The sequence below is a fragment of the Lactuca sativa genome, chromosome 7 (assembly GCF_002870075.4).
Source record: "Lactuca sativa cultivar Salinas chromosome 7, Lsat_Salinas_v11, whole genome shotgun sequence".
In the NCBI taxonomy this organism is placed as follows: Eukaryota; Viridiplantae; Streptophyta; class Magnoliopsida; order Asterales; family Asteraceae; genus Lactuca; species Lactuca sativa.
The window spans coordinates 28,286,518-28,302,877 of NC_056629.2; the positions used below are offsets into that span (position 1 = coordinate 28,286,518).

General features: G+C 37.6%; 3 protein-coding genes and 1 non-coding gene across 7 annotated transcripts; 2 read left to right on the forward strand and 2 right to left on the reverse strand.

Annotated features, from left to right (window-relative positions):
• The first annotated feature begins 389 nt into the window (after positions 1 to 389).
• Positions 390 to 6,593, forward strand: LOC111892671 (callose synthase 11). The gene is made up of 4 exons (XM_023888719.3): positions 390 to 610; positions 706 to 783; positions 879 to 6,208; positions 6,319 to 6,593. Exon 3 carries the CDS (start codon positions 930 to 932, stop codon positions 6,198 to 6,200), a length of 5,271 nt encoding a protein of 1,756 aa, XP_023744487.1. The 5' UTR covers positions 390 to 610; positions 706 to 783; positions 879 to 929; the 3' UTR covers positions 6,201 to 6,208; positions 6,319 to 6,593.
• On the forward strand, positions 3,910 to 3,988 carry LOC111892703 (small nucleolar RNA J33). Its single transcript, XR_002850631.1, has one exon. It is a non-coding gene; the product is annotated as a small nucleolar RNA J33 (small nucleolar RNA).
• A 272-nt stretch (positions 6,594 to 6,865) lies between the features above and the next one.
• LOC111892675 (uncharacterized) lies at positions 6,866 to 9,571 on the reverse strand. Its single transcript, XM_023888723.1, has one exon. It carries the CDS (start codon positions 9,569 to 9,571, stop codon positions 6,866 to 6,868), a length of 2,706 nt encoding a protein of 901 aa, XP_023744491.1.
• A 389-nt stretch (positions 9,572 to 9,960) lies between these two features.
• LOC111892696 (probable hexosyltransferase MUCI70) lies at positions 9,961 to 13,816 on the reverse strand. Of its 4 annotated transcripts, none has more exons than XM_023888751.2 (9): positions 13,124 to 13,816; positions 12,386 to 12,712; positions 11,910 to 12,120; positions 11,708 to 11,817; positions 11,423 to 11,622; positions 11,209 to 11,312; positions 10,902 to 11,089; positions 10,609 to 10,808; positions 9,961 to 10,370 (listed from the first exon to the last, which is right to left on the reverse strand). In XM_023888751.2, the coding sequence occupies exons 1-9, from the start codon at positions 13,410 to 13,412 to the stop codon at positions 10,125 to 10,127; spliced, it is 1,875 nt and encodes a 624-aa protein (XP_023744519.1). In that variant the 5' UTR covers positions 13,413 to 13,816; the 3' UTR covers positions 9,961 to 10,124. The 4 variants fall into 4 exon arrangements, with proteins under 4 accessions (XP_023744519.1, XP_042752177.1, XP_042752178.1 ...); XM_042896243.2 differs by having other exon boundaries at positions 12,386 to 12,735; positions 13,191 to 13,371; XM_042896244.2 differs by having other exon boundaries at positions 13,191 to 13,329.
• Between the last annotated feature and the right edge of the window lie 2,544 nt (positions 13,817 to 16,360).

Genomic DNA, 16,360 nt, shown 5'->3' on the forward strand with positions numbered 1-16,360 from the left:
CAACTTTTGTCTTTTACTTGCCACTTTCCAATTTCATATGTACTTAAGTACTTTTGTTAACATATTGTATTTATTTTTTCTTTAAAATCATGAAATAAAATTTCTCTACTGAAACCACAATCCTCAACGTATACGTATTGTATTATGGACTAATTTAGTCATTTGAATTTTGATAAAGGTTGTAAAAATAGATACAAATCTTAGAGATACACTTTTACAAAAAAAAAGATATTCTCAAATTAGGTTACAAGAATAATGTTCGATTTTTATTTTTTTAATAACTAATTCGTAAGGAATATGAATAATATTAATATATTATGAACTAAAAAGATTTTGAAAGATAAACAAAATAAAATCAGAGTGTTATACTTTGATTGAATGCAAGTGACAGATAAAAACACCCTCGCTGTGTGGGTCGCACCCATCTTAAGTGCTCGTCTCTCTCTTATCTTAGATCTCCCCCCACCTTCTCCCTCTCAAGCGCGTGTCTCACGTGCCACTATTCTTGTAACCTACAAGTTACAAGTAACAAACACCCCTCAAAAACCCACCACAAAAACCCAATAATTTGAAACCAAAAAAAGAAAATTTCAATCGCCATATCCTAAAGGTACGCTATTTTACTTTAGGTTTTGTTTATTACTTTACTGGGTATATAGTATATACGTTTTGAGATTCTGTATCTATCTGTGTGTGTTCTTGTAGATATATTGTGTGTTTTGTTTGGAAACTGGTTAATTGGGAGTAATCAAAAGTGTAAATTTCAATCCCCATATCATACAGGTACGTTCTTTTTGTTCAATTTGATCTAATTTTTACTTTGCTTGTTGTAGTGTGTGTATTTGTTTGTTGTAAAAATGGTGAATTGGGAATTGCAGGGTGGTTTGAGAAGATACCCAGATCATGAAACCTATTAGAATTCCAATGAGATGAACTTGAGGCAAAGACCAGTACCCACTCGCGGACGGGGGAATCCCGACGCGCCGCCACATGTGACGAGGCATGAGGAGCCGTATAACATAATCCCTATACACAGTTTACTCTCTGATCATCCATCTCTTCGGTACCCAGAAGTGAGAGCGGCTGCTGATGCTCTACGCGCCGTCGGGGACCTCCGTCGGCCGCCGTTTAGAGAATGGCGAGATGGGATGGACCTTATGGATTGGCTCGGTGCTTTTTTCGGGTTTCAAAACGACAACGTTCGGAATCAACGGGAGCATCTCGTCCTCCACCTTGCCAACGCCCAAATGCGGCTCTCCCCGCCGCCAGCCATCGCCGATAACCTCGACCCTGGTGTTCTCCGGGAATTCCGTCGGAAACTTCTTAAGAATTACAAGTCATGGTGCTCTTTCCTCCGACGAAAATCACAGGTTCGCCTCCCACATTTCCGTCAAAATCCCGACACCCACCGCCGGGAACTTTTATATGTAGCTATGTACCTACTCATCTGGGGTGAAGCCGGGAATCTCCGATTCACACCAGAATGTCTCTGCTACATCTACCATCACATGACCATGGAATTAAACCAAGTTCTCTCCGGCGACACGGACGCCAACACCGGCCGTCCTTTCAACCCCTCCATCTCCGGCGAAAACGCGTTTCTAAACAAAATCATCACCCCAATTTACAAAACAATCAAAACGGAAGTAGACAGAAGCAGAAACGGAAAAGCCCCACATTCAGCCTGGAGAAATTACGATGACATAAACGAATTCTTCTGGAGTCGCAAATGCTTCAAGAAACTCAAATGGCCATTAGATCTCTCCTGCAACTTCTTCATAGACGACCCAAAAGCCATAAACCGAATCGGCAAAACCGGATTCGTGGAGCAACGAACATTCTGGAACATCTTCAGAAACTTCGACCGATTATGGGTTTTGCTCATCTTGTTCTTCCAAGCCTCCATGATTGTAGCCTGGAGAGAAACACAGTTTCCATGGCAGGCGCTTGAAGATCGTGATGTACAAGTTGAATTACTCACAGTCTTCATAACATGGGCTGGTCTTCGATTCGGTCAATCAATTCTCGATGCAGGAACACAATACAGTCTGGTTTCAAAAGATTCAAAACTTCTTCTCTTTCGTATGATCATGAAATCAATAGTATCATTAACATGGGTCATCGTCTTCACCATCTTCTACATCCAAATCTGGATCCAAAAAAACTCAGATGGGCGGTGGTCCGATGCCGCCAATGATAAAATCATCGTGTTCTTAAAATCCGGATTAGTCTACATCATTCCAGAAGTCCTCGCATTGCTTCTTTTCATCATCCCATGGGTCAGAAACTTCATTGAAGAAACCGATTTCATACTTTTCGACATGCTAACATGGTGGTTCCATTCCCGACTCTATGTAGGACGAGGTTTACGCGAAGGTTTAGTCAGTAACATCAAATACACACTCTTTTGGATCATTATATTACTCTCAAAGTTCTCATTTTCTTACTTTCTTCAAATTAAACCGCTCGTGGCCCCCACAAAAGCCCTAGCAAGCCTCCGTCTCGATCGATACAACTGGCATGAATTCTTCAGCAACACAAATCGAATGGCGATTGTTCTGGTTTGGCTTCCCGTTGTTTTGATGTATTTAGTTGACATGCAGTTATGGTACACGGTTTTTTCCGCTCTAGTCGGGTCGATTATCGGGTTGTTTTCTCATTTGGGCGAGATCCGGAACATCGAGCAGTTAAGGTTACGGTATCAGTTTTTCGCGAGCGCGTTACAGTTTAATTTGATTCCGGAAGATTTATCCGTGACGGCTAAAGATTCTCTTGTTCAAAAGCTTCGTAACGCGATTCGTCGGGTCAAACTCCGGTACGGGCTCGGTCAACCATTTAAGAAACTTGAATCGAGTCAAGTTGATGCAAGAAGATTCGCGTTGATTTGGAATGAAATTATATTCACAATGAGGGAAGAAGATCTAATTAGCGATAGAGAGGTGGAGCTCATGGAGTTGCCGCCTACCTGTTGGGGGATCATGGTGGTCCGGTGGCCGTGTGTCCTTTTGGGTAATGAGCTCAGCCTTGCACTCAACCAGGCCAGTGAACTTTCCGGTGCACCGGACCGCTGGGTTTGGTTCCGGATTTGTAACAGCGAGTATCGCCGGTGTGCGGTGATCGAGGCGTATTGTAGTATCCGGTATTTACTACCCGAAATCATTGAAAAAAGATCCGAAGAATACGGGATTGTTAAACGGTTATTCGATGAAATCGACCATTGGGTTTCAATCGGCGAGTTTATGAAATTTTATAAATCGCAAAAACTCCCGATGATTCACGTGAATTTGATCAATCTTGTTGAAACTTTGATGGCACCCGTTCAAAACATGAACAAACTTGTTGACATTTTGCAAGCGCTTTATGAGATCATGGTTAAAGAGCTCCCAAAAACTAAAAAGCCCGCGTTCCAATTGATTGAAGAAGGTTTAGCCCCGAGGAACCCTGCAAAAACCGAAGAGGGTTTACTTTTCGTGAACAAAGTCCGGTTTCCAAAACCTGAAGACGCGTTTTTTCACCGACAGTTACGGCGGCTGCACACGATTTTAAAATCCCGGGACTCGATGCGGAACATCCCGAGAAACATCGAGGCCCGGAGACGGATCGCGTTTTTTAGCAACTCGCTTTTCATGAACATCCCGCGGGCCCCACAAGTCGAGAAAATGATGGCGTTTAGTGTTTTGACTCCGTATTATGACGAGGATGTTTTGTATAAGAAAGAAGCGCTTCGAAGCCCTAACGATGACGGAATTTCCACTTTGTTTTATTTGCAGAAAATATACGAAGACGAGTGGGAGAATTTTATGGAAAGAATGCGTGGAGATGGGATGAAAGATGACAATGAAATTTTCACTACAAGAACCCGAGACCTTCGTGTTTGGGCCTCGTATCGGGGCCAAACTTTGGCCCGAACTGTTCGGGGAATGATGTATTATTATCGGGCTTTGAAAATTCTCGCGTATCTTGATTCCGCTTCTGAAGTGGAAATCAGACAGGGGTCACAAACTGTCGATTACCGGGCGGGTTCACGGGGTTTGAACCGGACCGTTAGCGAGACCGGGTCTGCAATTATGAAGTTTGTATACGTTGTTGCGTGTCAGAATTACGGGTCCCAGAAGCAAAAAGGCGAACCACAAGCAGAAGATATCGCGATTTTAATGAAAAACAATGAGGCCCTTCGGGTTGCTTATGTGGACGAGGTTCATTTGGGTCGGTCTGAAGTCGAGTATTATTCAGTTCTTGTAAAGTACAATGACCGCTTAAAGAAAGAAGAAGAAATTTACCGCATAAAATTACCGGGCCCGATGAAGCTCGGGGAAGGAAAGCCCGAGAACCAAAACCACGCGATAATTTTCACGCGTGGCGATGCGTTACAAACAATCGACATGAACCAAGATAATTCGTTCGAAGAAGCCTTGAAAATGCGAAACCTTCTAGAAGAATTCAAAGTCAACCACGGGATCCGAAAACCAACAATCCTAGGAGTCCGCGAAAACATCTTCACGGGGTCCGTCTCCTCGCTCGCGTGGTTCATGTCAACGCAAGAAATGAGCTTCGTGACACTCGGTCAACGGGTTCTCGCGAACCCGTTGAAAGTCCGGATGCATTACGGGCATCCGGACGTGTTCGACCGGTTCTGGTTCTTGACACGTGGCGGAATAAGCAAAGCCTCAAAAGTAATCAACATTAGTGAAGACATATTCGCGGGATTCAATTGCACCTTACGTGGTGGAAATGTAACACATCATGAATACATTCAAATCGGAAAGGGTCGGGATGTCGGGTTGAACCAAATTTCAATGTTTGAGGCGAAAGTCGCGTCTGGAAACGGTGAACAAGTTTTGAGCCGCGATGTTTATCGGTTGGGCCACCGGCTCGACTTCTTCCGGATGTTGTCATTTTTTTACACAACAGTCGGGTTTTATTACAACACAATGATGATGATTGTTATGGTTTATACTTTCTTGTGGGGCCGGCTTTATCTAGCGTTGAGTGGGGTCGAGGGGGCTGCTATGGACAACACAAAGTATAACAAAGCATTCGGGGCGATTATAAACCAACAATTTGTAGTACAAATCGGGGTTTTCACTGCTTTACCAATGATAGTTGAAAACTCGTTAGAACACGGGTTTTTATCTGCTGTATGGGACTACCTTACAATGCAGTTACAGCTCGCCTCGGTCTTCTTCACTTTTTCGATGGGTACCCGCAGCCATTACTTTGGGCGTACCATATTACACGGTGGGGCGAAATACCGGGCCACGGGTCGCGGGTTTGTTGTTGAACATAAAAAATTCGCAGAAAATTATCGGTTATACGCTCGAAGTCATTTCGTGAAAGCAATTGAACTCGGGGTGATTTTAACAGTTTACGCGTCCAACACCCCGTTATCCGTATCGAATTTCATTTACATAATTTTGAATATATCAAGTTGGTTTTTAGTGGTTTCGTGGATCATGGCCCCGTTTGCGTTCAACCCGTCGGGTTTCGATTGGTTGAAAACGGTTTATGACTTCAAGGATTTTGTTAGATGGATTTGGTATTCGGGCGGGTCGTTGGCGAAAGCGGATATTAGTTGGGAAACGTGGTGGTATGAAGAGCAGGACCACTTGAGAACAACCGGTTTATGGGGGAAATTATTGGAAATAATTCTGGATTTAAGATTCTTCTTTTTTCAATATGGTGTTGTTTACCATTTGCAAATCGCGAACAATAGTACGAGTATTGTTGTTTATTTGATTTCGTGGGTTTTTATGATCGCTGCGGTTGCGGTTTATATTGTGATCGCGTATGCGCAGGATAAGTTCGCGGCGAAAGAGCATATAAAATACCGGCTTGTTCAGCTTCTTGTGAGTTTTGTGATTGTGGTTGTGGTTTTGATGCTTTTGGAGTTTACCAAATTGACGATTTTGGACATGTTTTCGAGTGTTTTGGCGTTTATACCTACTGGATGGGGGATTATATCGATTGCACAAGTTTTGAGGCCGTTTTTGGAAAATTCGATTGTTTGGGATACGGTTGTTTCGTTGGCTCGGCTTTATGATATGTTGATTGGAATGTTTGTTTTGGCCCCTCTTGCTTTTTTGTCATGGATGCCCGGATTTCAAGCCATGCAAACCAGGATTTTGTTTAATGAAGCATTTAGTCGGGGACTTCAGATATCCAGGATTCTTACTGGGAAGAATATTAATTTGGAGTCGTGATATCGAGGGTATGTTTGTCATTTTTCATATTGGAAAACCCGTGTTTTATTTTCTTAATATCATAAGGTTTTTGACTTTTTGGGTTGGAGTTTGACTCTTTTGTATGATTGGTTTTCAGGTTTTGGGTGTAAGAATGACGATAATGTCCTTGAATTCATCAAGCTGCTCACCATGGGAGTTATTTTTGCATCGTTATTTTGTATTGTTAAACATTTGGTTTTTTGATGTTTTGAACATAATTGAAGGGTGTTAGCCTTAGTGGTTAGATTTTTGCAGTTCAATGTACATATTTGTGTAGGGGTTGCTCGTTAGTCAAATTGCAGTGAATAGCAATGTACTTTCTGCCAATGTACTTTTTTTTATCCATAATAACAACATACTTACATTTTGTTACACTAATATGTAGAATGAATGTATCTAATTTGTTACATATTTTTGTAACGAAATACAAGTGACATTGCTATTACTGGTTATTAACTGTTACTATTAATAAAGGATGTTAGCATGTTGCTAAAAGAATACCTACAATTCATAAAAAAAAATAATAACAAACAAACTAAGTTTCTTATATGAAAGGTAGAAATAAATCTAAACTGTTTCTTTTACAACTGAGTTTACATACAAAGCAAAACCAACAACATTACAAGTCAACAAGCCCAAAAAACTCATCCTTCTTGAGTCGTAACAGCTACTTTCTGATACATAAAACTTTCTCTAAATCTTTTTGGCAAAACCGATCTTCCCCCAAATCGTTGCTGCACATAAATCACAAGAACACAAAATGTCCCACCAAAACACACAACAACATCCCAAATTGTCGAATAGAAATCCATCCCAGGATTCGCATATATTTTATCATAAAACCACAAAGAACTATGCGATCGGTAAATATCATAAACATGAGGCAACAATCTCACAACTGTAGACCCGATATAAAACGAAGGAGCAAGAACCATGTTACATGTATCACAAAACAAATTGAACACAATTTGTGGTATCAAGAATGTGTCAAGAACTATACCGAAGTAAGACTCGAGTTCTCCCCAAAAAGTCATGCTTTTTGATGCGTGAAGTTGTAACAAATGTGCAAAAAAGGCGAATATATATAACGGGAATGTTACATATAGAACCTTTCGATCAAATTCCCAGAGGTTTTTGTCTTTGTTATTGTTATTCTCATTGCCATTTCTTGAACACCAAGTGAGTTGGAGCAACCGGGATTGAAGAAGGAAAGCAACCATTGTGATGACACGAACAAGAACCTCGTTTACTTCTAGCCATTGATCAGTTCCGAGAAACACGTTTTGCTTTCGATTTTTGATAAAAATCGCTTCGAAATTGAGTAAAAGTGGGATCATATGAGCCAAGGTGAGAACAGTTAACATGATAATGGAAGTTTCCGGAAGAAATTCGGGATTCTTTTTGACATGAAAGAGTTGGAACGCGATGAAAATGCATGCGAGTGTGTTTGAAATTACAACCATGGTGATCTCAAGATCCATTCGCCATATTGATTCTCTCGCTTGGACTGTTGTTATTGAGCTTGACCCGAATTTCACGGGCTCGAAGTATAACGGGTCGGGTCTTGTTCGTGTGGATTTGATCGACCCGTGAACCGACCCGCGTTTTGAGTAGTTGATGTTGATTAGCAGCTCACAATCTAAGGATCTTTTCTTTTGGAACTTTTCGTATGGCATATGCTTACAACCAATCATACATATAACACCATTTTTAGTGTTATACACGCCTTCTGCTGAGATTTCAACCATTTTTGACCCTGGGATTTTACCACCGAATTCAAATTCGCCACGTGTCGTGAAGCTCATGACATAGCTAATGTTAATGTACTTGTTTATTGAACTATGATTCCCTTCGATCATGGAAAAAGATGAATAAAATCGGTCACCGATGTAAAAAGGGGATGCATAACCATATGCCATTTGTCCTTTCTTGTTTTTCACCAACATGTCGAACCGTAAATTTGGAGAATTTTCATCTGGGTAAGTCTCTTTCTTTCCTTGTGTGTTACTATCGAGGGTTTTTGAGCATAAATTTGTGATCTTTTTATGTTGGGAATACTCATATGATGCACCTTTGATTCTTGAGTGTAGGTTTGCAGGGCTATAAATAGAGACATGGCCAAGATTCTTTCGTTTTGTACTCCACATTCGCCCTATGATACTACTCCTGTTTTGTAGACTAAGATTTGAAGGTAAACTGAAAGCTAATCTAATCGAACAATCTCTTGCAGACATTTTATCGAACAGTTGGCATGCTACTAACTCTAGACGGTTCTTCTTCTTGTTCCAAACTCCTTCTGCAACCAGACTAGTGAGTGGATAAAATGACATTCCTCTACCGTAGGTAGAATTAGAGAACTGCAAAATGTACCGAACTTTTCCATCTTCTAAGCAATCTACGACTTTGATTGACAGGAAACGTGGAAAAGTTTCATCGCCTACTGTTATAAAGCTACAAGAAACGTTCTTACAGTCGTAGGTATTGTAATCCAATTCAAATCTGAGACCCCATGTTATGACCGAGCATATCCCACGCCTGTAAGCCGTCCGGGCATCTGGTAGACTAAGAGAGGTGTTCTCCAGATCATCGTAGATGCTAAAACCATCGTTGTTGATCTCTTTATTGATGTAAGTATAATTATACCCCATACGTGAAACACCCAATATCGAAATGGGTTTAAAATATGTAGCGGAACCCGAAGGCGTGATGCTTTGTAATGTACCATTGATCAAACTAGTATCAAGAACAGAAGAATTGGGATAATCAAGCTTGAAAACAACATTCACAGGGGTTAAAGTACTTACCGATCCTGAACCAACCATACATAGCTTCCCAGAATTCGAATCCCAAAACCCGAATAACCTAAACCCAGCTCCGACGTTTGTACGAGGCTCCCAACGCGGTGGCCGGAACTTAACAAGCCGTAATCTTCTCCGTGGAGTATTGCCGGAAAAATAATCAATAATGCCCGCCCCAACAAGGTTAAGAACCGCATTAACCTTAACGATCCCTTTCGATTTCGTCTCGTAAGCTTCCCGGGTGGAAAACGATGCGACTTGAGAGGAAACGGGATTAAAATTGAATTGGGGATTTTCATTTCCTAAGCTATACACCGCTTTATCTAACCGGAGGAAATTATCCCGCAATAATTGGGTTTCTGTAAATGGGGATTCACGAACCACATCATTACAGTATCGAGAGTACGGAACTTCTGAGAAATCACGGTGAATTGATGTAGATTTCGTGATGAAAGCCAAGAAAATCAGAACGAATTGGAGGAAATTAAAAGGGGGAAACGAAACCCTGATTCCAGATTTCACAAAATTAACCGAACAAGATAGTATCTCCATTGGAACCAGATTTGGTGAGAAGCTAAATCCTCATATTCTCTCTCTAAATCTATATATGTTTCTCTCTCTATACGTATAGATTTAGGATTTTCTATCTAAAAATAGTGCATCTTCAACCAGAATCTTCTGACCCTGCATAAACATGTTGTACGTTGTGCATCAAGTATGGCACGCCGCTTACACACATAATCGTGGGAGTGTCTTGTACATCATGCTGTAACGTTTGTAGTGTGATTAAAGTCAAATAGTTACTTTGGATTTGGTCCATGAAAGTCAAAAGGAATATCTTTCAAAAGTAACCCTGAAGTATTGAGATTCAAGAAAATTGGACCTTGCTGGATGATTATTCTTTATTGAATGCAATGACTACGTAAAACAAACAAAATATGTGCAATAAACAGAGATTATTATAAATTTCCAAAATTGTATATACAACAAAAAATGGTAACCTGATAAATCTAAACAATGAAAAAGAAAAAAAAAAACATATAAAAGTATGAGCCCAAAAATTAATATTCTAAACAGGGATCAAAAGGATGATTTATCCTTTTGCTTACATGTAATTCCGACTTCGACTGGTGGCGTTTCTATTCCCTGGATCAATTTTCCGGTGTCGCCTCGAACTTGATCTTTTCTCTTTCCGGCGTTTTGTCGACGGTGTTTTTCTCGGATTACTTACAATGTTTTCCGTCGATCTTTTTTGTGGTTTATTAGCAGTAATATTGAAAACGATCGGTGCACCAGAAAGCCGTGGTGGTGGTGGTGGCGCCCAATGCTCCAAAACATCTCGATGGTATCCCTGCACCATGGGTCAACAAAACTGATTTCAAGATTCAATTTTTAATGGTTTTTTTCAAGTTTTTGAAAGACATTCATCGGCTACATTAAAATTAACAAGAAATTATTGAAAAGGTAACATATTAAATGCCGAATTTGAAACAAAATCCATATCAATGTCGCGTTTTAAAAACGAACTGGTTTGACCTGAGAAGTCAACGCTTTGGATTCAAGAAACACAAAGCATATCATATATATACCTGAACTACAAAGTTTCGCCTTTCGCAGTCCCAAAACATGTTAACGGTCCAATTAGTCTTGGACCGGATCTTGTCCCGAACCGTGGAAAAGCTAATTTGATCTCGAGAAGTAAACCGGTCAACTTCGTTGAACCAAAGACAAGTAAAAAGATTAGAAATCGGAATGTGTTCACGTATTACAACACATCCTTCAGGCACATCTGTCATAAAAAAATTAAAAAACTTATTCCAATAATCAGTTTCAAAAATCTGATTTTTTAGACACTAAACGATCATATATACAATCATCGTACCACTTCTAATAGGAAGCTTGGCAGAAGAATACGGCGTTAAGCCTTCCCGTTTATAAAAGTCAATCTGAAAGTCAATGGAAGCATTATCGTACTTCCCAGCCGCCTTATTAGCTTCAGCTTCTAGAAACACATCAAACCGTTTATAATGTCTAGATATTGCGAAACTAGCATTCTCCCTCCACAAGAACCTGAATTTACATAAGTCATGTTTAAAATTTGAACAAATTTAAAAAAATGGAGAATCTTTAGCTAACTTTGTCGTTCCTTCTGTATTAAATTCATCAGATAACAGATAAAAAACACTTACCTTTCAAGGATTTGATAAGGGTCAACCATAAGCATAAGTTTCCCATCCAACCATATAGAGTACTTAGCATTTGGGAAAAGCCTATGTGATAGAAGTTTTGGAACCTGTCACAAACCTAACTTTATTAAAAAAAGATTTTTTTTTTGTTGTTTTTTTAATAAGGGAAAAAGGTAAAAACAACAGAATGTCTGAATAAGAAATATCTGTTATTTACCTTCCCATTGCGCCTTGGGTCAGTGTAAGGGAGGTTGTAGATAACAACAACTCTCCACAATCCAATCTTTTTGCTATCATCCAAATGACCTGAATTCCTCAAAAACTTTTCTGTTTCTTCATCAACAAACATGAAAAAGCACACATTTTGCTTTGCAGTTTCACTTATATTCTTTGGTTGTTGAATCAAATCATAAGCCCCTGTATAAAATTTTAAATAATCACCACACTATTCATGATTCAAGGAGTGTGTGTAAATGTGTACTGAAATGTTCTACAAGGATACCAAATATTGCAGATGAAACCACAATTCCATGACACATGTCCATTAAAAGAAGATCTGAATCAGCAATATCATATCCTGACTTGCGTCCAGGCCTATCTCCTCTCACAAATCTTTATTATGTAATAATGGAAAATGATTAGTGATATGATAAAACTGAAACAAATAAAACAATTCATAAATTTTTAGAGAAAAAGAATCATACCCACAATGCACAGACATTGATTCTTTTACATCATAAGAGTCATATCTTTGTTTTAAAGTAGGATACCCACCAAAATCTGAGCCTCCAAATTCACTTTTGGTAAAACTTTCATCATGAATGAAAGTTAAATTTTGAAGAACAGGTGAAAAAGATGGTGCTTTTGGCATATAAGAAATAGCTTCTTCTACTGGAAGGTAACACACTGGACAAGCTGAAACATAAAATGAAAGTAAAAAAACAAATGAAATGAAAGTAGGATGATATAATAGCGGGTTAAATGCAAGAAATAGCAATGTACTTTTATATATTTGTTTATTATAGCATCATACTTATATTTCTTGAAAGTACAGTGCTATTATTGGGTATATTTATTAAAGTACAATGATTTAATAGAAAGAAGTGAAAGTAGGATGCTATAATACACAAGTATATGAAAGTAGATTGCTATTTCTTGCATTTAACAGTAGTGAACTTACGTCGAGGGCCAGTTCTTTTCTTGTCGGCTGGTGGAGGAGGTAATGTGAAGGTATTACAAGGATGTCCGGGAGGAAGGGTGTATCCGGTGAAATAAACAGGTGGTGGAGGAGGGAGGGCGGTGATAGCCGGTGGTGGAGGAGGAGGGTTGGCGGCGATGGGCGGTGGTGGAGGAGGGTGGTGGTGGTTAACAATGTTATCATTATGTCTAACTCTAATCTTCATTTGATCATTGGCTAATGCAGAATTAAGCTCTACTCTTTCTTGATCACTATTTGATGAAGAATATTGAGAAAATCTTACAGTTGAATTGTTCTGGTTAAATTCACCTTCAAAATGGCCCAAAGAGGAACTAATAATTGATTAAAACATTAACAGAGTTATCAACTTTATATAAAATGAAAAGATTTTCAGAATGTATAACTTGAGTCGCAATCATATAAAATGGTTTAAATATAAAAAAGAGTAGATAATGATAGCTTCAAAATTACTAAAAGGTGTAGATATTGATAGGAAGAAGTGAAGAACAATGGAGAGGGTTTTGATTTTTGTATTCAACTTCTATTAATGATTTTCAGTTTTAACCCTAAACAATGGAGACAGCAACTTGATTGATGAACAATTGCTAATGAACACTAGGAAATGAAGTTGGAATCAAATCAAATAAGATGTATAAGAACACCAATCAAATTGAACATATTGTTATTATGTATGGATTTCGGGGGAAATGAAAAGCAGACCTTTGGCAATATAAAGTATCCATAACATAGCTGCGAAGGAAGCAAGAGACAAGAGCAGCATTCCAACCTTCTTTCGAGGAGCGAATTTAAAGATCCAAAGGAACGCATTATCCTTCTCTTTATTAACAAACATCTTCGAAGCTTTCTTAGAGGGTGGAATTGGTTGATTCATTTGTTGCTGTAATACCAATCCTCCGTTTTGTGAACTCCCGTAACTTGAAGGTCGTACCACCAATGAACCTAAACACTCAACACTCGATGATCGTGCATCCAATGACGGACTCGTCATTGATTTCTTCCCCCAATACCTCAAATTTCCCAAATGGATTCAATCTGTGGGAGAAACCCCAGAACAAGATGATAACTTCATTGTGTAATTTCGTGATTCAATGCATTGAATTGGAAACAAACATGACCTCATTGAATTTGTTGTGCAGATCTAGAGATTTATGGTTTTTTGGATACAATTTAGATTTGCAATTATGGGTATTCGCATGGAAATGCGAAATGGGTTCATTGTCGGATTAAAGAAGGAGAAGTAACAGTGAGTATGGTGGTGGAGGAATGGAGAAGAAGGGGGAGAATGGGCAGAGGTTCATTAGAGCATTTCTTTAAGTTTGTTCTGTTATTTGATGATGCATTCATGTCAACTTCTTTAAATTAAATTATAAATTAAATGTGTTCTAATTTACATCAATTCTTATTTTCTTTATCTTAAAAAATTACATATTTTTATTTTTCTCATTTTATGGATTATATGTTGGAAAACCTTATCTCTTGTAAGTTTGACGGTTTTGCTTAATGTTTTTTTTTTTCAAGTTTGGACGAAATTTGCATTTTATTTATTAAATCATGCATGCTAGTGGGTTTTGGCAACAATGTTTTTGATCACATGGTTAAGCTCTTAATAAAAAAATGGTAAACCACACAATATAAATATGACATGTGTCACCTCATCTTAATATTCATGAAAAATCAAGCGCGAAATATTAATAATATTTTGAGTGTGTCAGAGTTCAGTTTGAACTCTGAACCTTCTGTATATAATTTCACTAATTGATTAGTAGACTTCCATCACAAGATCAAGTGACAAATATATGTCAGGATGCATTTAAGATCTAAAAAACTAATTAAATCGACTAACTCGATATTTATTCAAACTCGACTTCATCGTGCAAATACTCTTCCATCGCTGTCTTCTTCATCTAAATGGCTTATTCATCCTCACAATCAAACTACAAAATTCATGATATGGAATAAAAATGGAGAAGGTATTAGATGTGAACGTGGTGACTAACTTGAAATCTTTAATCATTGGTTTCAAGGACTAGGAAAAACCCATGATAAGATTTAAGGGATGTCTTAATTTTCATGCGAGTCATTATCTAATTATTTAAATTAAGATAACTTCGTTGTAAAATTATCTTGGTGTATTTGCATGATCCAGATAAAAAGTTTGGGTTTTTCATGGGGGCTGGCTATCATTGTAAACTGAAGACACCTAAAGAAGATAAAAATAATTCAAAAGTAATTCGAATGACAAAGAACAAGATGATGACTTTATAATAGCTATACTAGTTTTGCTGTTAGAAATTATGTTGATGCTCCGATGATGGCTTTATAAATAACGACTTGATTTTTTTCAATTAAATATTCTAGAAAGTTATTAAAATTTTCTATTAAAATGTAGAATTCTATTAACTCAAAACAATTTACATCCCAAGTTAATATCGTATTAACAATAAAATCATAATGTAAAACAGTAAGGATATACTAAAAATAAAACTACTTTTAGTCCAAATTCTTGCATTGAGTGGCAGATCTAGAAAAAAAAAAATATAGGGTATGCAAAAATCAACTAAAAACAATTACTGCCATTATAATATAATTGATTATATTCAATGAAAACTAATTGATTAATTACATTTTCGTATAACGAAGTTGATAAGTCAACCTTGCTTTGTGTCGTGTTCAACGGATTTAAGATTTATAGCAAAAATTGCAAATAATGAAGCAATACACTATATTTATTTATTTTTGTTTATAATTTTAGTTAACGAAATATATTTATTTATTTGCTAATATTGTATATTGTTAAAAATTATATATGTAACAAGTTATTAATGTATATATAAAAGACAACTTATAAAGTTAAAAAGGGCTTTTAATAATAAAAAATTTATAATCCAAGGGTAGGGTAACGTTATGATAAAGGCTTAGGTGTATTAGGAATTTAGGTGTATCAGGAACCATATTCCCTATACAAAGCGAACAATTTGCTCTAAGTTTGTAGAGCACGAGTCAGTAATTTCTATTTTAAAAACACTTCTGTTAGTATTATTTTTCATCAAGATCTAACAAAGTAAGATGAGAAATAGACATACCATATACTATACGAAGTGTGTATTTCTGCAGGGGAGAAGTACACAACCCCATGGAGATGAAGGGACAAGATGATATGCAGATCCGACAGAGAGCAAGAGACTTAGAAGGTCTGGTTTTATCTTACTACGCTGCATGACGGAGAGGAACTTTCGGGGAGCCGGACCATTGGAGTAGTCGGTGACTTATGAACGTCGAATGATGTTCGCTCAAAGTTTTTTCCAGGATTGAGTTTTTTAAGGGTTGTTTTTTTAGGATTAAGTTTCATTTCTTTTATAAATTCTCAATTTTTTTGAAGATTTTTTTAAATATTTTAAGATAAAGAAGGTTGTAAAGTCTCTTCATATTTTTCTTACGAGTCCTCATCCCTGTTTTTCACGGCATGCAAATATTTTGACGAGTGTATACAACCTATTGATTACCATATCTAATTTTTTTGAAACATAAATAATTAGTACTTCTTGTAAAAGTTCAAGGGTATGCAATTGCATATCCTTATTATATATTTATATCGTAGATGCGTCCCTGCTTGTGCTTAGTCCTAACTTCTCACGTACAACGACTAATACATGAAACTGCAAAACATGAAAAATATCTACATATATTTGTGGTTATATTCTATATGTTTTCATGTTATCATATTCTAACATTATTATCCGTTCTTTCTCATACTTCGTAAATCCAATCTCTTCTTTCTCATAGTTAACTAAACTATTCTTTCTCTTCACATACTCTCGTTTTTTTGAACAACTAAAAGACTTTGTAAACAACTACAGAAGCTAGAAAATCAAATACAATTAGATGTGCATCAAAGGCTTCTGTAACCACAATGACCAATGAATCAAAATTTTCTTA

Coding starts and splice junctions, on each gene's coding strand:
- LOC111892696 (XM_023888751.2), bottom strand. CDS start 13,412: ATGACGAGTCCGTCATTGGATGCACGATCATCGAGTGTTGAGTGTTTA. Junction 11,623..11,707: donor GGTTTCATCTGCAATATTTG/GTATCCTTGTAG, acceptor AATTTTATACAG/GGGCTTATGATTTGATTCAA. Junction 10,809..10,901: donor CAAGCTTCCTATTAGAAGTG/GTACGATGATTG, acceptor TTTTTATGACAG/ATGTGCCTGAAGGATGTGTT.
- LOC111892675 (XM_023888723.1), bottom strand. CDS start 9,571: ATGGAGATACTATCTTGTTCGGTTAATTTTGTGAAATCTGGAATCAGG.
- LOC111892671 (XM_023888719.3), top strand. CDS start 930: ATGAACTTGAGGCAAAGACCAGTACCCACTCGCGGACGGGGGAATCCC.